General features: G+C 40.0%; 1 protein-coding gene across 1 annotated transcript; it reads right to left on the bottom strand.

Moving 5' to 3' along the window:
• Positions 1 to 6,598: 6,598 nt before the first annotated feature.
• klhl20 (kelch-like family member 20) lies at positions 6,599 to 24,040 on the bottom strand. The gene is made up of 14 exons (XM_085141223.1): positions 23,909 to 24,040; positions 21,546 to 21,609; positions 17,362 to 17,619; positions 17,131 to 17,239; positions 16,541 to 16,747; positions 11,965 to 12,123; positions 11,687 to 11,781; positions 11,454 to 11,569; positions 11,116 to 11,299; positions 10,869 to 11,012; positions 10,614 to 10,747; positions 8,912 to 9,120; positions 8,708 to 8,814; positions 6,599 to 8,319 (listed from the first exon to the last, which is right to left on the bottom strand). The coding sequence occupies exons 2-14, from the start codon at positions 21,566 to 21,568 to the stop codon at positions 8,235 to 8,237; spliced, it is 1,830 nt and encodes a 609-aa protein (XP_084997349.1). The 5' UTR covers positions 21,569 to 21,609; positions 23,909 to 24,040; the 3' UTR covers positions 6,599 to 8,234.
• Positions 24,041 to 24,205: the final 165 nt, after the last annotated feature.

Genomic DNA, 24,205 nt, shown 5'->3' with positions numbered 1-24,205 from the left:
TGTCTCTTTAAGACAACCTAAGTTAATGTTTAGTGATGTCACAAGCATGCGCCACTGCCCTCTGTTGAGTATGGAAGAAACGTGCTTGCATATGGACATGTGGACTGAGATGGTCCTCATATCTTTACTTCCCTAACTCAATGTAGCGTTACAGGTTGTATGAACACTGCTCGCCTCGTATGATAAAACAGCAGCCGTTCAATCGGCTGCTCCAACAGAACTTATTGTTTTTGGAGGAAAACACGAACACGGTGTACAGTCGAGTCTTAATAGCTTACTTACAACTGGGCTCGTCAGGCTCTCTTCTTGGCTGCAGTGGTTATTATTATATTTACATGCTTCCAGCTGCCGTTTTTGCTCGATGACAGCTCGTACTTTTCCTTTTTCTCCCTCCCTCGCTCACAGACACATAACGGGTATGGCAGTCCATTCTCCCTGCAGCACGGACTACACTGCCCATGATGCTACATTCTTTAGAGCTATACCTGTAGCATTCTGCCTATTAGCTTAGCACAACAACAACAAAAAGGCCTCTCTCACCCAGGAAACACGCAGAGAGAGCGTCACCCTGTAACCATGGCAACCATAATGCCCCCACCTGGAACAACAGAACGTAGCTGTCAAACAAAACCCAAACAGTCCTGACCCGCCACAATATGAAACAGGGAAGTACCGCCGTGTAATCCATTTATTTCAACAAAGTAACTGTATTCTAAATACCACCTTTTTAAACGGTAACTGTAACGGAATACAGTTACTCATATTTTGTATTTTAAATACGTAACGGCGGTACATGTATTCCGTTACTCCCCAACACTGACTGTGGAATACCCAGTACCAGTGTGGTTGTGAGTTTTTGACCATCGCCTCCTCTCAACCACTGAATACAACCCATGTTACAGTACCAGTGCCACACCAGACTCTACCTTTAGCCACACCCCTGGATAAAAACAGAGAAATAAAAAAGATCATTATATGAGCAACTTCTGTGACAACAAAAGCAAATTCTTCTCTGATCTTTTCTCTGACAACAACAAGAAAGTTAAAAGAAACACCACCACCGTCTGTTGTGCTGCTGTGACTAAACATCATTTTACTTCTCTTCTGTCATTAAAAAAAATCCTTTCATTAGTTGGGAGACAAAGAGCAGGCTGCTGATCCTTAACCAGTTCTTGATCCTCAGTGGTTACCTCTTATCTTCTCAACAATAAAGAGAATCAGAATCACCAAAACTAAACTGCAAAGGATGCGGAGCAGAGACCAGGGTTCAACTGTGAAACCTTGGACATTAGCAACCATATGGAGCTGTAATTTAATGGGAAACCAGTCTTGTTTTTGAAACCACATGATAGCACCTGACCAATCAGTAATGGCCAGGAGCCTGTCAAACTTCTGTGTTCTTCCAAAATGTCTTTATACCTAATCCTAAGCTTCTGGTTATAACTTAAAAAAAACTAACAGTGGTAAGTTGATTGAAAAAAACAAACATGCATTTTATAGTACAGATGTTGTTCTAATAATAAGATGGGTATTGTTTGTGTTGGATTCTTTAGAAATTTGTGGCATACAAGGAGTGGCACCACAAAACTAATGCAAGTGATGGTAAGTCCAATTTTAGACATGCACCAGTTGTCTTGTGCAACCAGTACAGTTACTAATTCAATGTCTGTAATGTATTAAATTTTGATTTGAATGAATTAGGTATAAGAAAAAAGGGTATCACCAGTAGTTATGCTATTTTTTACTTCTTCTGTGTTAATATAGCTTGTTTTCAGATCTACATTTCACTCTTAAAGTTTTCCTTCAAATTTGGCCAGATAGTGACCAAAAATGTGACTCTTGTTTTGCAGTTGTCTGCTTGGCTCTTTTATGGAAACCAGTCCATTAAGTATCACACCATAGAACTGCACAACCCTGTATAAGGGTGTATGCTTGTGCTCAGTTCAGTGAATTAACTTAAATCTCTTCATTGACCTCAACTTGCACTATAAATCTGAAAATGTTTTGAAAAATGTGTCACACAAAAGTCCTCCAATAACACTAAGATTGAGATTTTGATTTTCCATGTATTTCAATAACTGCCCTGCTAAATTATAGATGATGTCAAAGATGGACGCAGCTGCAAGTCTGAAAAGAGAAGTCAATGTGGAAGTCCCTTAAGCCTGAATTGTTTTTAAAAAACATCTTGTTATTTATAAGTTTGTAGAATATGACCCTACAATAATGCATTAGAGAAAACCCCAACAATCACCGATGAACGCCCTTTTAACAGGAAAAAAAGTCCAACAGAACCAGGCTCAGGGAGGGGGCGGGGCCATCTGCTGCAACCGGTTGGGGAGAGAGAGGTAAGGCAGGATAAAGACATGCTGTGGAAGAGAGACAGAGGTTAAAAACAGATATGATTCAATGCAGAGAGGTCTATTAACACATAGTGAGTGAGAAAGGTGACTGGAAAGGAAAAACTCAATGCATCATGGGAATCCCCCGGCAGCCTACGTCTATTGCAGCATAACTAAGGGAGGATTCAGGGTCACCTGGTCCAGCCCTAACTATATGCTTTAGAAAAAAGGAAAGTTTTAAGCCTAATCTTAAAAGTAGAGATAGTGTCTGTCTCCCGAATCCAAACTAGAAGCTGGTTCCACAGAAGAGGGGCCTGAAAACTGAAGGCTCTCCCTCCCATTCTACTTTTAAATACTCTAGGAACAACAAGTAGGCCTGCAGTGCGAGAGCAAAGTGCTCTAATAGGGTGATATGGTACTACAAGGTCATTAAGATAAGATGGGGCCTGATTATTTAAGACCTTGTATGTGAGGAGCAGGATTTTGAATTCAATTCTGGATTTAACAGGAAGCCAATGAAGGGAAGCCAAAACAGGAGAAATATGCTCTCTTTTTCTAGTCCCTGTCAGGACTCCTGCTGCAGCATTTTGGATTAAGGTTTAAGGCTTTTCAGGGAGTTTTTTGGACATCCTGATAATAATGAATTACAGTAGTCCAGCCTGGAAGTAATAAATGCATGAACTAATTTTTCAGCGTCACTGTGAGACAGGATATTTCTAATTTTAGAGATTTGGCGCAAATGAAAGAAAGCAGTCCTAGATATTTGTTTAATATGTGCATTGAAGGACTTATCCTGCTCAAAAATGACTCCAGATTAAGTATATGGTTAGATATGCTAAGATTTTTTAGGGCCAAGTACAGTAACATCAGTTTTATCTGGATTTAGAAGCAGGAAGCTAGGGGTCTTTGGAGGTTGGAAGACATTCCTGCAGTTTAACTAATTGGTGTGTGTTATCTGGCTTCATGGATAGATAGAGCCGGGTGTCATCTGCATAGCAGTGAAAATGTATGCTATGTCTTCTAATGACACTGCCTGAAGGAAGCATATATAATGCAAACAGAATTGGTCCTAGCACTGAATCCTGTGGAACTCCATTATTTACCTGTGTGTAAAGAGGACTCTCCATTTACATGAATAAATTGGAGTCTATTAGATAGATTACTACAACGCAGTGCAGCGCAGTACCTGTAATACCTACTGCATGCTCTAATGAGATATTTTGGTCAACATTTGTAACCTTCACTAAAGCTGTTTCTGTGCTGTGATGAGCTGTGAAACCTGACTGAAACTCTTCAAATAAGCCATTCCTCTGCAGATGATCTGTTAGCTGTTTGACAACTACTCTTTCAAGGATTTTTGATATGAAAGGAAGGTTGGAGATTGGCCTATAATTAGCTAAGACTGCTGGGTCTAGAGATGCTTTTTAAGTAACGGTTTAACTACTGCTAGCTTGAAGGCCTGTGGTACATAGCCTATTATTAGAGATAAGTTGATCATACATTTGGACAGATTTCTAGAAATGCTTAACCAACAGTTTTAAATTCTCCCTAATGTCCCCTGCTCTGGCCCCTGGAAGACAACTTCCTGTGTTTGGTGGCATAGCTTTGCATGTCTCAGAATAGAATCGCCAATTAGTTTGATTGCCGGGGGGTGTCGCTAAGTGGGGAGAAAGAATTAGACACATGAACTGGTTGGTGTACCAGGCTTCTGTTTAAACTACATTTCCTCCTCACTGTCACCCAGCCATCCGGTTTCCCCAGCTGCTCGGGACAGTCTGCAGGGGGACAGCTAGGGGGGCCTACGCTACCTTCGGCTCCACAGGCTACAGGGACCTGGCTATTTTGAGGGTGCAAAGCAGAGTCTCCAGTTCAGTGATCCTCCAGAGCTGCAAACAGGCTATTGAAGTATCATTATTGCTAAAGGAGGCTGAGGGGTAATTAAACTTACTTAAAAAACTTAGACTTATATTACTTTTAACAGAAAAAAGAAAAGAAAAAGAGAGAGAAACTCTTCCAGGAAAAAGTTTAATCGTTGTCATAGTGAACATGGTGAGCTAAGACAGCTCGCTGATACACAAAAACAAAATCTGCAATTACAACCACGTTTTGGGTGAGGCTTCTCAAAAGGCTACCGACTGAAGGCTGGCTGACAATTATAATACAATGCATCATTAGTAGAACACATGACAGAAATACCACTCAGTCTGGGAACCATATTTCTCTTGCTTTGGTCTAAAATCTTTCCGAAAAATTAGGTTTGGTCTGCCTTCTGTACTTTTAATTCCATCAATAACTGCTCCGTTAAAAAGGGTGAGAATCACAGTTGTTTATAAATCAAGGACTTAACGCTCATTAGAACAAGCATGCTGTCACACAGCTGAAAAATTGGGTGGTTTAAATAATAAAACATACTTCTTACAACAAAATTATGACAACCAAAGTAATAAGATGCATGGACTCTTAAACTGAGTGGCATTTCCTTGTAATTCTGTGGCAGTTGAAAATAGCAAAATGTTTTTGGAAGAGTCTTCAAGAAGCAGGCAAACAGTTTTTGTTCAGCAACTGCGTATGTGTCACATTTCTTCAACATCAAACAAAAAAAAAAATGAAATGGTCAACGATTCATCTTTTCAAGTGAGCATTTCTGAAGCATAAACATTCATTTTGTTTTAAAGTGGAGCTCTGCAAAGAGTAACTACACAAACAGACAGCAGTTCTGCCTCTTGAAATCCTCCCCTGTACTAGCAGAGAACATAATCCAAAAACTACCCAAAAAATGTAAATAAAAAAACACCAACATTCAGGTTGTGACTCACTCTCTTATGACATTTTAGTTTATAATAAAAAAAAAGAAAAGAAAAGGAAAAAAGGATGTTTCAGATTCCATAGTTTAAAGTGCAGAGCTGCTGTAATGAGCTGCATGTGACACAGAGTGAGTCAAAACATGTAGTGTTGCATGTGGGAAAAGAAAACTGCTTCTGCACAGCATCAAGGCAGCGATGCCTGAAATGTATGATTCCCCAGCTGACCTGTGATTCTTTTTTTTCCATCCCAATGTCTGGAAACACCTTTATAAAATATAATTAAGAAACAAACGAAAGAAAAGATAAAATCTAAAATACATTACCAATCACAGTGCAATAAATTCGGAGAAGATTCATTCAAAACTAAATTTCACCATCTATTTAAACTCTGTGAGAGATCAGTTGTACAACCATGTACCACTCCTCATCTGTATCACCCTTTTCTGTATAAGTGCTGCATTATGAGCGTCCACCAGCAGGCGGTGCTGTTACACTGTATGATGACAGAACAAAAGCAAGGGTGTGGGAACTGAAAGCAGAACAAAAATGGACCTATGGCTCTGTAAACAAATATATATTGTCACACTACTACGCACGTAGCAATTACTTTATAGTTAACAGTTCTATTCATGTGGTCCATCCTGTTTTACTGCATTTTTAAAAAGGCTATTCACACAACAGGGCACCCTCTGAAGTTTTGAAACAGAGACTGCAAAGAAGGTAACAGAACTCCAATTTGTTTCTCCTCCACTTCCATGAGAGATGCCTGATTTCTGTGATAAGGGACAGTATGGCTACAGAACCAGAGTCCTTTCTGATTTTGAATTAATTACAAAATCTTATGCGAGGTGCAGCATAAGTTGTGGTAAAGCTGTCACACAGAATCAGTTTGATGGCTTACAAACAGGTCCATCTGTAAGCTATCCAATGTTTGTAATATTTCAATGAACATTTTAAAATGAACTAATTTTATTCTTTTTTTTTCTTTTTTCTTTTTTTAATTGCACTGGCTATGGCTAAGAAGAACAGATTTCTCTGTGAGCTTTACTGTAATGACACGCAGACACGCCAATCAGCTGTGTCCACATTTGATCAGTGGCCTCAGTGTCCAGTACAGTCAAGCAACCCTGTTTGCTGTGCAGAGCGCTCTCCAACATCATTCTGTGCGTGCAATTTAAAATGCTCTTCATTTCTTTCTTTCTACACTGCACATTGAACAAAATCAAGGGAACTTCCTGAAATTGTATGCATGTTCTTAAACCTTAAATAAATTCAAACAAGATGGAATTCTTGGCAAAAGACTCTTGGTGCCGGCAGTGTGATGAAGCATCATCGAGTGTTCCCAAGTAAATTTTTTCCCCATGTAGACATTAACGGCTGCCTGTAAATATGGTGAAATATTTTATGTTTTGTTTTTTTTGTTTGTTTTTTTGTTTTTTGTTTTTTTTGGGGGGGGGGGGGGGTTATAACTTTATTCTTAAAAATCAATCAGAGAGCACAGTGCCATCTGTGATTGAATTTCTAGTACGCAACATCTTACTCATATTTTGAATGTTCAACCATTGCTAATCAGCTAGCCTTGGCTATTCCTATTTCTGGTTTTCCTACTTCCTGGTCAAATAGACTGCATGGACAAAAGTATTGGGCCACACTTTTTAAACTTTGAATTCAGCCGTTTCCAGTTCTAGTGCTGCAGTTGTAAAAATCAAGCATCTGGCCATGCAGTCGGACTTCACAAACATAAAGAGCTTATTGAATTTAAGCATGACACTGCAATAAGCCAGTTTAATGTTTCTTCCCTCCCAGATATTCCACAATCAACTGCAAGTCGTCTTATTCCAAACTGGAAGCATTTAGGAACTGCAGCCTCAGAGTGTTAGACCACATCAAGCTACAGAGTGAGGTCACCAGGTGCTGAGGTACATGGTGTGTTACCAACACTCGGCACAAAAATTGTGCGCCAGGAGATCATAGCATAGGTCTCTATGGCTGAGCAGCTCCTACAGGTATTATGGTAGGTGACCCAGTAGTTTGGTCCATAGCTGTGCAGCTGTTCTAGTCTTTGATGTCAGGCAACTTCCAAAAAACAAGCTCATCCAAATATACCATCTTGGACAGCACGAGTTGTTCTACTATGGACAACTGTCACAAGCTCGACTCGACTCTAACCAGAAGATACAGTCCAAGATGGAGAGCATTATGGGAAAAACAGAAGAAGTTCCTTTCATGGCACAAATCTAATCATTTGAAGTGCTGAAGTAACATTCGAGGTTGATTTTTGATGTCTCGGTCCACTTGGGGTGAATTACATTCTTCTAAATAAAACAAATAAAATCTTTAAAGACCTCAATCAACAAAAACAGCTACAGTACCAAAGTATGGTTTTCCTCTGTGTGTCCATAGTACACATGCAGATGCCTTCAGAAGCAAGCTGCCTGACTGTTACTGATTAATGCTACACATGAGGCCCAGAGGAAAGCTGTACGGTTCAAAGCCTATGCCAAACGGAATGAGGGAGTTTGAGCTCTTACAGTCAGTATGCAATGTTGTATCACCAGGAAATCTCACAATGAAGAGAAAGTATGTTTGCCCACTGGGTGTCTGTTCTTTAAACTTACTGAAGGCGGTGGGTGGTCAGCAGCAGCAGTTTAGGGGGGGCTGCCATATAAAGCAAAAGGAAGGTGAGCAAGGCTTTCGGCTGCTGTTAAACTTCTTCAGAGGACACTCACTGCCAGCAGCTTTCTTGACCAAAGGTAAGCACCGGTTTAAATCCAGACCACAATGCTTGGAAAATAACTTTGAAAAGGTTCGTCCTCTCTGAACTAGAAGCTTAATGGTACTTGGTAGACTTCCGCTCTCAGTGCACTTCATGGCGACCGTGGTCAGTCAGTTAATGACTTTGAATTTGAGGGTTGGGGGTGAAGTAAAGTTCAAAAGTTTGTCCTTCTATTGTCATCTCATCTCCCCGTCCTCCTCATGGTTCTCACATGTCCACCCGGTTCACAATGTCTCTTTTGGAGGCACAAGAGTCAGCCAGAGGAAGCGCCAGCTGATGAGAAGTGTGTGTGGAAGGAGAGGGGCGGTGGTGGCATTACCAAATATGGGATTCACAGTGAGTCATTTTAATGACGCCCACTCCTCCACCTAACCGGCGGTAGTTCATTCCTCCGTACAACCTAGAAAGACGAGACAAGTCAAAGAATGTCAACAGTGCAAACACAGGGCTGCACAATTAATCCAAATGTAATCTCCATCACCATTTTTGCTTCCCACAATCATATAATCACAGTTGAGCAATATTTAAAATTCTTGCTCTGCCATTGAAAACAAAAAAAAAAAAACGACACTCAAGTACTCCCTAAAACTCAGCCCCTGTCCACGTCTGCATGTACTAATCACAAGAGTCTGTGTGGCTGCAACCAGAGTTAAGATTAGCATTTGTGTTCAGTGTCACAGCTATGAATTTATTTAACACATGTAGACGCACATCGCATAGCTAAGTGTTTGACAGCTGTACTTGATGTATAGTAACTAAAGAACTGATCCTACTAGAATACCATTTACCTCCACGTGTTGGCGTCAGGGTCATAGACTTCTATCGTTTTCAGATACGTCGTGCCATCAAAGCCTCCAACTGCCATCAGTTGACCATTAACCACTGCTAAGCCCACCTACAGACACACATAGTTACTCCAATGCCTCATACAACATATGGTATCATTTAAGGTGTGCATTAAAATACATAAACATCCATCATGACACACTCACCCCACTCCGTCTGGACGTCATTGCCACTACAGGAGACCATTGATTGGTCCTGGGGTTGTATCGCTCTGCGCTGCTTAGCTCTGTGGTGTCGTCTCTACCTCCCACAGAGTAAATCATGTCCTGATAGACCGCACAGCCAAGGTGCTTTCTTCTGGTTCCCATGGGGGACACTGTGTGCCAGCGGTTCTCTTGAGGGTTGTAGCGCTCCACTGAAGAGGAAAGAATGAGGTGATTAAATAACAGGAGAAAATGACAGAAATATGTAGACAGATTTCAATCATTGGTTCAACTAAGAACATCGTTCAAATGTGGTTATCAATGGGAAACAAGAAACACCACTTACATACAGTTTGGTTTGCTTTACCATTAACTTTAATTAATAAGAGTAAGTGTAACTCCTTAGCTATTGGTCATTAAAGATCATCATCAAGCCTCTGTAATTGTATTCAAGCCCCAAACTGCGACCCCTAAACTGCTCCCTGTTGGTCAAACTTGACTGAAAAAGTTTCAGTTTTTATTACACTGTTTTTAGACATAAGTTACAGCATTTGTGAGATAAAGTATCAGTTTTTACATACAAATATAATTCAACAAATTCTTTTAATCTAAGTATTTTAAAAATGTTGCATTTTTTTAATCCTCAGCTTTTCAACTAAAATCTGTCTAGTTATGTTTAGTAATTATAGTAGTCAAAATGTGACACTGCACACTGGAAATTGTTATAGCGATTCAACTAAAGGAAAAAAAAAAGATTTAAGACATTTGACACCCATCCAAACTGAGGCATGTTTGTCATTTGTATTAGTTTCTGTGTATTTTTGACATTTAAAATATTTATTTTTAGGCCTTTTTGACACTATAGAGCAGGGGTGTCAAACTCAAATACACAGTGGGCCAAAATTCAAAACTGGAACAAAGTTGCGGGCTAACATTAATATTTATTGTAAAAAAAAAATCTTCCTCCAGATTTAAGAATGAATCTTTTCTTATGGACTCAAACAAGTTTTGCTGAAAAACTGAATATGGAACAAGCAAAGCTTAATACTAAACAATATATATATTAGCTGTATAATACCAGTAGGCCAGCTCTAATAGTAATTTGGTATGGCTTCGCGGGTCAAATGTAATTAGGCTGCGGGCCAAATTTGCCCGCGGGCCAGAGTTTGACACCTATGCTATAGAGGACAGGAACAGAGAGCAGTGAATGACACAGGAAATGTCCAGAGCCAGACTAGAACCCAGGCCCCTGCAGCAGTCTTTATCTAAATGTGGCTCGCCTGCTCTGTGAGCTGTTCTACTTCAGACATTAAGACTTGAACAACCTCCAGGGAGAAAACTGAAGGCAATTCTGAAGTGCCAAAAACTGCAGTTCCTGAAGTGGCCATTTGAGCCTTTTCCAAACATTTGTCCATCAATGACTGTTAAAATGTTAAAATAAAGTGCATAAAAACAAAGAAGTTGTTTACACTCCTATGGATTTCCCCCCTTTAAACTGCCATATGGGGCTGCATCTGCTTGCTGTCTGGTACAGACAATCTATGCTCTCATTTGGTGAGTGAAATGCCACTATTTGAGATTAGTCTATTACTTGGCACCAATTAGCAGGTACCTGATAACCAAATCTTGCTAAGGTTAGCAGATGACTTAGTATTTCTCCATCTTTTTTCATACAGTCCATGCTTACACATGATTCAGTGCACACCTGTGTTTAATGGAGATGTCCCATCAGATCCTCCTACAGCATATAGAAATCCTCCCAGTACAGCCACAGCTACACCCAGTCGCCTGGTGCTCATGGATGCGACACGAGTCCATTTGTTCTCCTTGGGATCATACCTGTAAACAGCCAGGTTGGCCATTTAATTCCAAAGAATCATTTATGCATTAAACTAACTTTTATCTAGTAGCCACCGATGGAACTGGAAACCCAAATAGTCTAGTACAGGACATCTGCTACCTTTCAACTATGTTGAGACAGGAAACTCCATCCTGCCCTCCCACTGCATACAGATATCCTCCAAGTACAGCGACGCCAACACTGGTGCGACAAGTGCTGGTGGGGGCCACATCGCTGCTCCACTGGTTGGTTTTAGGATCGTATCTAAAGTGGAGGTAATCACGTCAGTAGAATAAGACACACACACAAACAGACTGTTGGAAAGCTGTGAATATCTACAGTGAAAGCCTCAGGGACTGCCGCTGACCTCTCCACAGAGTTGAGATATGACGAGCCATCGTGACCTCCCACTGCATACAATAGATCATCCAGGACACTGACACCAACTCCACATCGCCGCTTACTCATTGAAGCTACCATCCGCCACTCATTAGTCTGCGGATCATAGCGCTCCACACTGGAAATAGCGTCGCCGCTGCACCAACCTCCAACTGCAAGAGAAAGAAAGAAGAAAAAGTAAAAAATAAAAGTCAGGCTTTTCCTACAAAATACCAACAGTCGACTGGTAAGGATTTAAATTAAAAACAAATAAAAAATGCAATATTAGGAAATCAAGGTTTTAATTTCTGTGCCTAAGATACTGACCTGCAAAAAGGACCTCTCCACATCGGATGGGTTTCCTGGGTCGGGTTCTGGGACCCTGCATTAGCGGTCTCTCCTGTGGTAGCAGCAGGTAATTCTTGGCCTCATCCACCAAGTCTCTGTAACATTAACCCCAAAGTAAACAGTTTCATATTAACCACAATAGCATAGATTTCCTCGATTATATGTGCACAAGCAGGATTTTTACCACCACTCCCCTTACAAACAGCACTCACCTGCACTCCTCGTCACTCTTGATGAGTGGATCTGAACCCACTGTGCCCACGAGGAACTTGGGGCTGAGGAGTGGCAGGCGGACATGCTGTAGGACCTGCAGAGCAAATACAATTAAAGAAGACAAGCTTGAAACATTAGTCAGAATATGACAACTAACTAAAATTGTAGTTCACAAACTATCAGAAAAACACTCAAACTAAACTAACAAGGAAAAATAGACTAAGAGAATTAAACCAAAAGGAGATGTTGAATGTACTGCAGGCTTCTAGCGACAAACCTGGGGTAGCTGAGGTCTTCGCTCCTGGATGCTGTATTTCACCCAGGCCATCACGGCATTGAAAACCTGCTCCTCACTCCGCACGTTCAACTCATCACTGGAGATGATGTCAATGAGCTGGTTGGCAGGCAGGAGCATGAACTCCTCACTTTCCATTACCTAAAAAAATGAAGTGCAACAGACAGTCAAAGAGAGAACGGTTCATTAAAGGTCTCAGCACATCAGTCAGCAAATCAATTTTCATTACCATCAACGTCAAATAAATTGTATTCACACTTTTTAAAGTAATTCGCCTTTCTCACAAAAGCATGATGTGAAATCTCATTTCTACACTAACAAAAGCAAAACCTGTCACGGGGAATAATCTCGCTCTGTCTTTTCTTCTCTCTGTTCTTTGTTTTCCAAAGACAAATTGGCTTTTAGCTGATGACATTAAAAATAACTGAGGTGAGGTGACTGAATAGCTCTCATCAGTTCATTTCACAATATTTTGGTTGGGCTAGCATCCTGACTTTCTCCACTTAAGATCATCGCCCTGTTGATGCCTGCATTGCCATTGCTCTGTAAAATGTGTTGGCACAACTTTGAAATCATTGCGTGAACATGGACTGGAAGGAATCTGGGCCTTGAGGTAGCAAAGTGCTATTTTAACATAATGGCTTACAGTACTGAAAACAGAAAATTCACCTTAAGACAGAAGTCTTAAAGGAGACCTACAGCACTGCTATAACACTTTCTCAAAGTGTTACTGTGGACTAAGGTAATGCCACCTAAAGTATGTATATGGTTAGACACCACGTTCAGAAGATATTTTTTTATGGGTAAGAGTACAATAACCTCAGTGTCTGAATTTAGCAGGAAATTAAAGGTCATTCTTTATCTTTAAGACATCCTACAGTTTAATTAGTTTGTGTATTCTGGTTTCATGGATAGATAAAGCTGGGTATCGTTGCATAGCAATGAAAATGCAAGCTATAACTTACAATAATATTGCGTATCGAAATGGCCCTAGCACAGAACCCTTTTGTGTGTGAACAAGACTCCCTATTTAATAAGATAAGATTCAAACCACTGTAGTAAAACATTGTGGTCAACAGTACTGAATACTGCACTGCGGTCTAGCAGCACAGAGAATAAGAGTAAGATCATCTGTAACCCTCACTAGTACTGTGATGAGATCTGAAACCCGACTGAAATTCCTCTGCAGATGAAATAATAGCTGTAAAACAGATAACTGTAAAGATTTTTTTTTTAACAAAAGGACGGGGAAAAGATTGGTCTATAGCCAAGACAGCTGGATCGAGTAAAGGATGATGACACAGCTGTTCAAATAGGTCTCTAGAAGGGACAATACTTTGTGCACAATGCCTTCTGAGAGAAAGGTTTATGGTCAGGGATTTGGTAATTAGGTTAAATTACTTTAATCAGCTGTTTAAAGCCACCATTTTCAAAGGATGGTAAGGTCTTGCATCATGCATGCTTTGCACCGTGCGGGTATATTTGTGGTGTTCGTTGCCTTTGTGGAAACATGGTATTGAGTTTGCAGTGCATGCTATTCAGCTTCTTTTTCAGACTTTCAAATTCAATTTTATTTATATAGCACCAAATCACAACACCGGTTGCCTGAAGGCTCTTGTGCCCTGTGATATGTTGGCCCTTCAAACAGCCGAAGTATCTTCACCATCTTTTTCAGTATTTTCCTCGTCTTTGAAGCCTTGGGCTAATTCCACTGGGGAGTCTTCTTTGATAACACTGGTGCTTCAGCTTCTGTTTTCTAGTTTCATCTTTTATCTGCTCACACTCCTTACGCACTGGTATGTATAGCTTCAGTATCCAAAACAGTACCACATGTGCTTCCGCTGGCCACTTCCCTACACTGTATTTGTTAAACTAACTTGAGATGGCTATAACTGTGTTCCAACCACATGACTGATCTGGCAATATATATTTAAAAAAAAAAAAATTATATTTTTTGCTATATTTTATAGCAAGGTTGCAATTTTATAGCAACCATGTCTCATATGAAGGTTACGTTGTGATAATCTTCTTTAATCATCTTAAGATTCTTTTCTTCTTTTCTTGACATTCACTCCATCATACATGCATGTGTGGTTTCAAACAAATGAAGGGGAAGGAATTAAGGAAATGCCAACCTATAAAAATGAGTTTTCAGCATTCGCTTAAAAGAAAAAACTTAGAAAAACTGTCTGGGCTGAGCACTAGAACCTCAGTTTTACCAAAATTGAGAGAGGAAATTAGAATACATCCAATTAGTAACAGCAGAGAAATGTTCCTTGAGGCAGGAGAGGCTGTTGGGCTTGACAGAAAATTATAACTGTTTCATCTACAAAGCAGTGGTAAGAGATTCCATTAAAACCATTAACTAGGTGACCCAGGGGTAACATATAAAATTAAATAAATAAAAAGAAACAGAATTGCCCAAGGCTTGAACCCTAGGCACTCCACATACGAGCGGTGCAGATTAGAGCATACATTGATTAATATGAATTCTAAAATATCTGTTTGATAAGTATGAAAAAAAAAAAAAAAAAAAAAACTATTTAAGAGCAGTACCGGTGATCCCAACCCAGCTTCATAGTATGCTAATAAGAGTAGCATTATCAACAGTATCAAAGGCTGCAGATAAGTCAAGCAGGACATAAATGGAATGCTCACCTTTATCCGAGTGCATAAGGACATCATTAATAATTTTCAATAACGCTGTTTCAGTGTCTGTAACCAGATTGGAATTTATAGAAAATATTATTTACTCTAAGATCTGAATGAGTTGACGACCAACAACTTTCCTAAGGATTTTGAAAAGAAACAGTTTGGAAATTGGCCTATAAGTATTTAAATCAGTGGGATCTAAGGAGGTTTGTTTTTTAGTAGAGGGACAACGCTGGCTGGAATCCAGCCAGATGAAAGGGACCGACTGACAGGCAGGGTGAAGTGCACAAGTGTGAGACTATATTCAAAATATCTGTTGAAGAGATTATTTGAGAGAGACTTGGAATATGGAGAGCAGTCTTTTTCCACCTCTGTTCAGCCTTTCTTCATTCTCTTCTTTGGTGGCAGATACGATCACTGACCCACGGAGAAATTGGTAACTGGGGCTAATCTGACTTTTAACAGTGCGACATGATGCTGAATTGAAGAGCATATGTTAGGGCTGTGCGATATGACCAAAATCTCATATCCCGATATTAAGACATCTATTGTCCGATAACGATATAAATCACAAAATTGTAACATTTTCTGTAAATTCTGTGAATCTCGGGCAGCTCAACTTGCGGGAAGTGTTTCCAGCTGGGCGTCATGTAGCTGGAGTCGAGTGTTTTAACCGATGCATGAAATTATACATTTTTAGACATAAGTTGTAAAGGCCGCCGTTTTGTTTGTGAGTATTTATTACACGGCGTGCTGCGGGGAAAAGCCTGTTCTAACGTTTGAGTCTAAGGTTTATTTTTTAGCACCTGGCGGCTCTTTTTTACTTCTCATCCGTAAATAATCTGCATCTTTCACTTGATTCAGTTTATTTTGAAAAGTCTCAACAGGATCCATCCATTCGCTTCCGCTTCTCCTTTTCAGGGCCGCGGGGGGCGCTGGAGCCTATCCCAGCTGTCATAGGGCGAGAGGCGGGGTACACCCTGGACAGGTCGCCAGTCTGTCGCAGGGCCAACACACAGGGACAGACAACCATTTGTGCTCACATTCATTCGCACATTCACACCTAGTGACAATTTGGATTTTCCAATTAACCTATCCCCACAAGCTGCATGTCTTTGGACGGTGGGAGGAAGCCGGAGTACCCGGAGGGAACCCACGCAAACACGGGGAGAACATGCAAACTCCACACAGAAAGACCCCAGCCTGATGTTGGAATTGAACTCAGGACCTTCTTGCTGTGCGGCGACAGTGCTAACCACCGTGCCACCGTGCTGCCTCTCTCAACAGGATCTTGAGCTTTATTGTGAAAGGTTTATGTGGAACATAAACAAGCAGACACGCGTCATATCGTCATCCGATATCTATCGTTATATCGAACTGCCCTAGCATATATTATTAAACCAGTTAACTAAGTCACTGATATCTGAAAAAATTGTTTTTGATGCAGTTACATCTGGGTTGCACATCACCAGCTGTTAGTATCTGCACCTTCACAGCCTGTTTGTACTTGACAATGTGTTTTTGCCTGAAGTGGAGAAAGTGATGCTTTCACCTTTAGCAGGAACCGATTTCTATTTTATGTACTGTGATTTGTTGGTTTAAAGTCTGAAGCTTTGAAGTAGCTCCAACTGTCGTCTTTAGCTGCATTTGTCTTCTTGTTGTGCGCACCACAGAATGTAAAAGTATGGCCTTACTATACCAACAACACAATGATATGGCACTTTTAGATCATTTACAAATGTAAACCATTTTTATAACAGACACATGTGGCACGACAGAAATAAATCTTTATATCCTAAATGTAAATTTTGCGCATTCAATCCAAAGCAACATGTAGAAGCATTGTAACATGTAGCGCTATACAGCGATTATAAACAACCGTGAACACTTGTATGTGGGTTCTTACCTCCTGAAAATTGTGCTGGGTGAACTTATCTGCAATGCGGAGCAGCTCGCGGCAGGAGTGTGTGTCAGCAAAGGCCCTGATGCCCAGGCAGTTAGATGGATCCAGCTGCCTCTTAAGGAACTCGCAGCACGCCTCCTGGATCTCAGCAAGCTGGAGGAGGCAGGCTGCAGGGAGCAGCGTCTGGACATTCCCCTCCTCTACAGTCACCTGAAAGGGTGCAGATCAGGACATCAGATACACTGAGTTTTTTAGCTTTAGCAACTGATTGATCACAATGTGTGGTCTCCACAGCTCCTCCGTTTTTATGCATTTAAACTGTGGCTCCATGTCAGTCTCCTCACATCTTTTGAGAAAGTTTTGCTATAGTCAAGGTTATAGCCAAGAAACATAGACCTTACTGTACTCTGCAGGAAATAAAGCCGCTTGCAAAGGTTTTGCTCTCCTGATTCGTACTTTTTGAAAACTTTGCCATAGACTTGTTTGGACAGGTTTTTTACATTCAATATGCAGTTTCATCAGTTTGTCTTTTTGGTTTTTTTTAACTTAATGTGCACCTGCGATTAATTCTAATAGCATGCTACCATCCCTACCTGTGATGTATAAGCAAAGTCAATCAGCAGCTCCATGGCTCTCTCATCAATGTCACGAATAACCACTTCCGTCTGCCTGCTCTCTGCCAGCTCTCCAGTAAACATGGCCCTGAAGAAGAACGGGAAAAAGAAAGATGACATTATTTTTTGTGTCACAGCAATCACTGGAGCCCAGGAATTTAGCTGCAAATAAACTAGCCTGATGTGGGATCACACAGTGTCTCCTCATACCTGAAATAGGGGCTGCAGGCAGAGAGGATCACACGGTGCGCGTAGATCTTCTTGGCACCCACCACCAGCACCACGTCACAGAGCTCCCGGTGTTTTCTCAGCAGGTTGATCACCTCCAGGGTCTGCCTCGGGTGTTTGTCTGAGACGTAGGGCATGCGTGCAGGCTGGGGGACCCCTTCAGGGAGCTTGTTGGGGTCCCCCAGAGTACAGCGGCTGGTGATGTCCATTCCAGTGGCGTCCTGACGTGCGCTGGTGGCCCTGACATTAGTACATATCACTATACTCTTAGTTTCATTAAATTAATTTAAATTAGAATAAGCTAGCCAAGAACCCACAGTGATGGTAATGCTGAGAGAATGCTGACCTCAGCCAGGCAGTCGGACCACGAACTTCAACAGGTAACAAAGGTGATGAGCAGTCAGGCTGCACCCTCCATTTCTACCACTCATGTTTCTAAAGTACAATCACTGTGGTGATCACTCTAAAGTCTCTTTGTGCTCGTTTTCATCTTTGCATTGTATTAATATCTAAATACTACGGAAAAGATCATGTGTTCTCGTTAGGATGTGTTGGTGTGTGAGACTGTAGCTTATAGGTTTATATTTGTAAATGACAAGTGCGAGACAATGTGTTTCAGGACATTTCGCAGAGAAACACATAAGTAACAAATTACTTTCTCGTGGGAGTAATTAAGTTATATAGTGCATTATAGGGGTGGGGAAAAAATCGATACTGTGTAGTATGGTGATATTTTGTTTGCTAATAATGTATCGATACAGGGACAGCAGAAATTGATATTTTGTTACAAAAAAAGGTTTTTGTGCTCTGACTTCAGAGCATGTTGATCCTTTTTCTGAGCAAGAATCCTGACATTCCTTCACTGTCCAAATGTGTTTAACTTTTTTTTTGGCAGCAATAAACATGACAGTTTACTTATTTTAATTTAAGACATGCTTTATTTTAATTAAGTTTAAAACTTTTTTATTTAATGTAAAATTATATTTTGTTTTAATTTACTTTCAAATTCTTCAGTTGCTGAAGGGGCTGCATAGTTTTCATAAACTGCATAGTTCAGAATAGCTATAATTGTACCAGATGGTTGATTCAGTTAAGTTGGACTAGACTGTAATACAAACCGTTCAGTTTGTCAACAATAAAACTGAAATGAGAGAAAGACTGAGTGTGAGACTTTGATATTAGATAAAATGAATATTGATAAAGTTTACCTTTATGTACAGAATCTGAATATCGCAAAATATTTTAAAAAATTGCAATAATATCGTATCGTGGGATGTATGGTGATTCCCACCTCTAGTGCATTACTTTACAAGAAAAGTGTTTCGAGTACATGCTAGGGCTGCCACGATTAGTCACGATTACGTCAACTATTAAAATCGTCGACGACTAATTTAATAGTCGACGCGTCGTTTGAAGCTTTGTAAGATCCCGAAAGACGCAGGAATAAGTAGTAGGATTTAAGAGTGTAATAACGGACTGAAACAGAAGACGGCAGCACTGCATGTACAAGGACCTCATATCACTATATCACCCCCCCTCCAAAAAAAAAGCACTTCACTCTCAAACTGCAGGCTTACTTGTGGTTCCTAGGATATTTAAAAGTAGAATGTGATGCAGAGCCTTCAGCTTTCAGGCCCCTCTTCTGTGGGCCTAGCTCCTAGTTTGGATTCGGGATACGGACACCTACTTTTAGGATTAAGATTAAAACTTTACTTTTTGATAAAGATTACAGTTAGGCTTGAATTAGGTGACCTTAAATCCTTCTTTAGTTATGCTGCAATAGGCTTAAGGCGCCATGGGTGGCTTTGCTCACAATGAAAAGGAGGAGAATAGGTCAAAACATGAAGCCAAGACTTTGTTGAGTGGTTTTGGGGTTTTTTTTGCAAAGTTATTTGCACAAACTCGGGCTTTCAAACAGCTGAAACTCCTCCCTGTGTCTGTGTGTCTCTGAGCTTCTGTGTAGGATTATCAATAAAAAACTGGTAAAAAAAAGTGGCTAGATCGTAGCCGCCGCAGTTCTGACAGAGGTTTCTTCCTGTTATAAGGGCGTTTTTCTCTTCCCACTGTTGACAAATGCTCGCTCATAGGGGGTCGTCTAGTTGTTGGGGTTTTCTCTGTGTTATTGTCGGCTCTTTACCTTACAATATAAAGCGCCTTGAGGTGACTGTCGTTGTGATTTCATGCTATATAAATAAAATTGAATTAAACTGAATACAGTGTCAGTCTATGGCCATCAGCTGAACCTAATATAGCAAGGTCAGTACCCTGCATGTGCCTCAGCCAGTGTAAACTTATCCACACCGGTCGGTTGACTTGGTGTACCCCTGCATCTTTTTAAATCCGAGGATGACTTTGGGTTTGGGATTTACTTCAGCTCATGTTCCCAGTACTGGCCAAGAATTCCTAACACCTGAACGCATCCTCTTCACTTTGTGTCCTTACCATTACAGATGGGAGAAATTACATCATTGCACATACATGACCTTTGTTAAAGACGTTTTGTGGATTGTATTTAATACATAATGTAAAGTTTCAAATCTTAGTCAATAAAAAAAAAAAAAAAAGCAAATAAATATCCTTTGAGTGATATATTTTCACATAATAATGTGAAAATAAAATGCGATGTAATCCAGGGCAACTCAGCGACAAGACAAAACAGCTGTGATATTTTTAAAAAAGGAACTTCATCTAGCCAGCATTCACAGGAACTGTTGGCCTGAGGAGAAAAGGTCATGATACACTGAGCCTCTAATGCTTTCACTCAAAACATTCTGACCTTTCATTGTGTCATTTGAATTGACCTAACAGTAACAGTAGTAAAAGTACAAAATTAAAAAGCTTAAGTAGGTGTAACGTTTTAAAGACTGGAGTCAAAGTAGTGGGGTAAATGAGGAGACATAAATGCTGCACCTATAGAGACTTTGATTTAAATTTAAACTGCTCCAGACTCTAATCAGAGACATTCGGGAAATTTTTTCTACTCCTGTAATTGGATGATGTCAGAGTAGGCGCCATTCCTACACGATTAGCTTTGGCTCTGGCGACACCCCACCGATCTGATGTTCAAACCTTATGTTTATAAGTGGCAGCCAATCAGATCAAAGTGTCTTAAAATGTGGGTGGTCTTTAGAGGGCTAAAATAGCTCATTTCAGACAGAAGGTACAACAAGAAGACACAACAAGGTAGTATAAGATAAATAAGCATCATTTTGAACAATGACTCATACAAAACTACTCCAGTAGCCAAAGATTACAATTATGGACCTGAAAATTGACCTAACGAGTATCCTTTAAAGCTGCTGGTTGCACAACACAGGCAACTTTTAACTATAAAGCATAAAACAATAATTAGATTGTCTTAGTGTTAACGTCTTAAATTAGGTCCTACCTACCCAATTACACACTGCTATTTTTGTTTTATATGACAATTGTAGAATTACGCCGTTTCATTTCACATTAATGACACTAAAACTGCCTTTACAATTAAACTTCCTTAAAATCGGGTCAGGATATTTTCTTTCCTCAGACAGAACAGAGAAAAGAGTTCACCTCAGTCACATTTCCAATATTCTGTGTGGTTTCTGCTTGGACTGCAACACATGCATGAAACAGCTCATGTTTATAATCTGGATGGGACCTCAGCCCTTATACACGATTATGTTACATTATACAAAAATGCTAATGTTGATCATTCTTCCCCCACCCAAAAGAGAAAAAAAAAACTAATGTCCATCCCGTTTCACCTGTAACATGCACAACAGACTCCATGAACACAGTTTTTCATTTTGCACAGTGGCTCTGGTGTTTCCCCTTACTGTGAAAAGTTTATTTTTAGCCAGTCTTGTTTCACAGACTCCTGCTCTGCATCGTGACACCACCTATCTTCTCCAGTGGGCCATCAAACCTAAATTTAAAAGCCCAACAAAGCAGCGGAGCTAAGGTCAGTACCACCAAGTGCTAAGCTTATGTGGTGACATAACAAGGTGTCAATGAGCCACGGAGGATCTTTAACTCTCACACTGAAGGAATTTGATTGAGGATTTCCGTGACTACCACATCTGATATAATACTGCTGCTAAAAAGAAAATTGGTAAACAGTAACCAAAGAATCTGGAATTAACAGCCACATATTTTTGCCATTCTTCCCAGAGAACTACCACACTTACCTGCGCATTGGCTTTGCATCCATGCACTGAAGAACAATGTTTGGTCCTATACTTTCAAGTTAACCTGTGAAGAAAAACAACACAAATCAGCATTTCCTGCAGTTAGTCTGACCCCCACAACTATAAGATAAAAACTAGTATTTCTTTATATCTGATTTATGATTCCTGCCTGCTGATGGGGAAAAATTACAACCTCTTGTGACAGCAGAATAATCATTTTTTCCTGTAATTTACTCCACACCACAATCCTACCTACCAAATTAACCACTTCTGTCAGCAAGACTGAGACCAAACAATCTACTGCTATCAAATTATGATCCTGCAATAAAACCTACCTTTGTGTGTGTTTTGCTGATACTATGTGTGTGCAGCCTTCTCTCTGTAAATGTTCAGGAACTGGTGACTCACAATGTCTTTCTGCTTCCTTCACATCTCACTCCACTATAACAAATTCTTATAGCCTTCTTCCATTCCATCAATTATTTCCTATCAAACACTTTTATCATCATATCAACCAGTATCACCCCTCTGCTGCCAGTCTTAATTTAATTTTTTTTCACATCCAATAACTTTTTTGATACTCACTAAAGCATGGCTCTCTATAGGCAATCATAGCCCTCTTTTCCTCTTACCTGAGGCACACCTACACCAACCCTGGCTGGTGGGGATTGCTGTCATTTTTCTTTTTAATTTAATGCATTCCCATTTTACTGTGTAGAATAACTTCATTCGAACATCTTGGCTTTACCAGAAAACTCTGAAGACCCTGGAATGATTTCAATATTTTACAGTCCACCTAGGCCAAACAATGTTTTACCCAAGAAGTTATCATATTTTACTCCAAATTATGATCAAATTCTTATCCTCAGTGATTTTAACATTATTAAAATTATGTTCTAACTGGTCAACCATCAATGACCATTCTAAATTTCCCTATATGAATGAATCCATCCAAGCATTCATTCATTTTCTTCTGCTTATCCATTTCATTAAAAAAAATCACACACTTGATTCTAAAAATAAAATATCAATAGTGTAAATGAAAATAAATATCTCAGCACTGCCAGCAGCTCTCTGTCTCACGAGTGGCACAGAATGCTAAGCTGACTTCCACCAACTGTTGAGTTAACAGACTGCTATCTATCTCCAAACATCATACTACAAGTAACTCTCACTGTTTCAAACTTCAAACACGCTGCTACCATTGCAGTGAGATGGAAAGAGACAGCAGTAAATGCTTGAGCGTACTGTAATTAGTGAAGATCAATGGACAGAAATGAGCTGAACAGCTGAAGTTAAATATCAAGATTTTTTATGTATGTAAATAACAGTTAACTAAAAAAGTAAGCTAATCCATTACATAGTTTAACGGTTGCACCTTTTGTCTAAAAGTAAACCTCTTCAAAAAATAAAATAAAAACCCCCACACAACAACAAAACAACAACTGGCCTTACTTCCAGTTGATGCCACTCATTCAAAACCTGGAGTCCCTCCTTCACACACACTCACACACACACACACACACTCTTTTTTCCTTCTCGTTTTTGTCATATGGTTACACTGAGGTGTCAAGTGTTTCAGCCAGCTGCTGCTGCACTAGATTAAATTAACCTAATCAGAGATATACATTAGATTAACCTATTCAGAGAGAAGTCAGAAAACAAGACCCCAAAATGGAAAGCGCTGTGTGGGTTCATCCAGACAGTAGCAGGCTTAGAAGGCTCATTTTAACGTAAGCTTTATTTCAAAAATATCCCCGATATTACTCCATCGGTCTACATTAACACAAGGCAGCTCTCTATGAGTTATTTATTTTTAGCTCTTCGACATGTAGCTTAGCTAAGACACGCTAATTGTTGGCTGATAGCTGCATTAGCAGTTACCAGACTAGTTGGCGATTAATGATTTCCAGTGCTGTGGTAAGAGTTGTGTTAGTGTGTGACTTAGCCAAAGAGGAGATAAAAGGAGAAGTAACGTCTTCCGAGGCTAAATGCGTTCCAAAAAACTGAAAATCGGGACTAGCTTCTTAACGCTACTTAACTTCCCGAGGATATGTGGGAAAGCTAGTGCTACAGCTAGCACTGAGATAGGAATTCCCTTCACAATACAAACGTTAAAACAACCTAATACAAGCAGAGACAACAAATTTAAACTATAAACGACATTCAAGAGTAATCCAAAGCGTTTAGAGTATTTCTGGTCGTTAGAGATGCTGTTTTAGCATCAGCCCACAAGCCACGGATTGAATATTATAAACTGTAGTGCTAACATTAATTAAATCAGTAGTGAGCGGTATATACCGATACTATAAGCAATGACAACTACGTAGGAAAAAAGCAAGAGTGTACGAAACGGGTTTTACCTTAGAGTTCCATCCCAACCACAGACATTAGTCAGCCAGGCTCTTAATGTTTACAGTTTTAAGCCGTCGGTTGTTTAACTCCGCAGCTTTTCTTCCTCGGTAATATGCGCATGCCGAATGTCAAGCGCCACTTCCTGATAATTTGATTTCAAAATAAAAGTAGGGGACTATGTCATCGCACGTAAAGATAAATAATAAAAATAAAATGTACCTGAAGTACTGTGCAAAAGTCTAGTGTAAGTGTCTAAAAAATAGTTTGTATTATTCCAACGAGCTTGAAAGTCAACATTTTGTTTG

Source organism: Neolamprologus multifasciatus, chromosome 18 (assembly GCF_963576455.1).
Source record: "Neolamprologus multifasciatus chromosome 18, fNeoMul1.2, whole genome shotgun sequence".
Lineage (NCBI taxonomy): Eukaryota > Metazoa > Chordata > Actinopteri > Cichliformes > Cichlidae > Neolamprologus > Neolamprologus multifasciatus.
The sequence above is the reverse complement of the archived record's forward strand: the minus strand, read 5'-3'. Positions and strand labels throughout refer to the sequence as shown.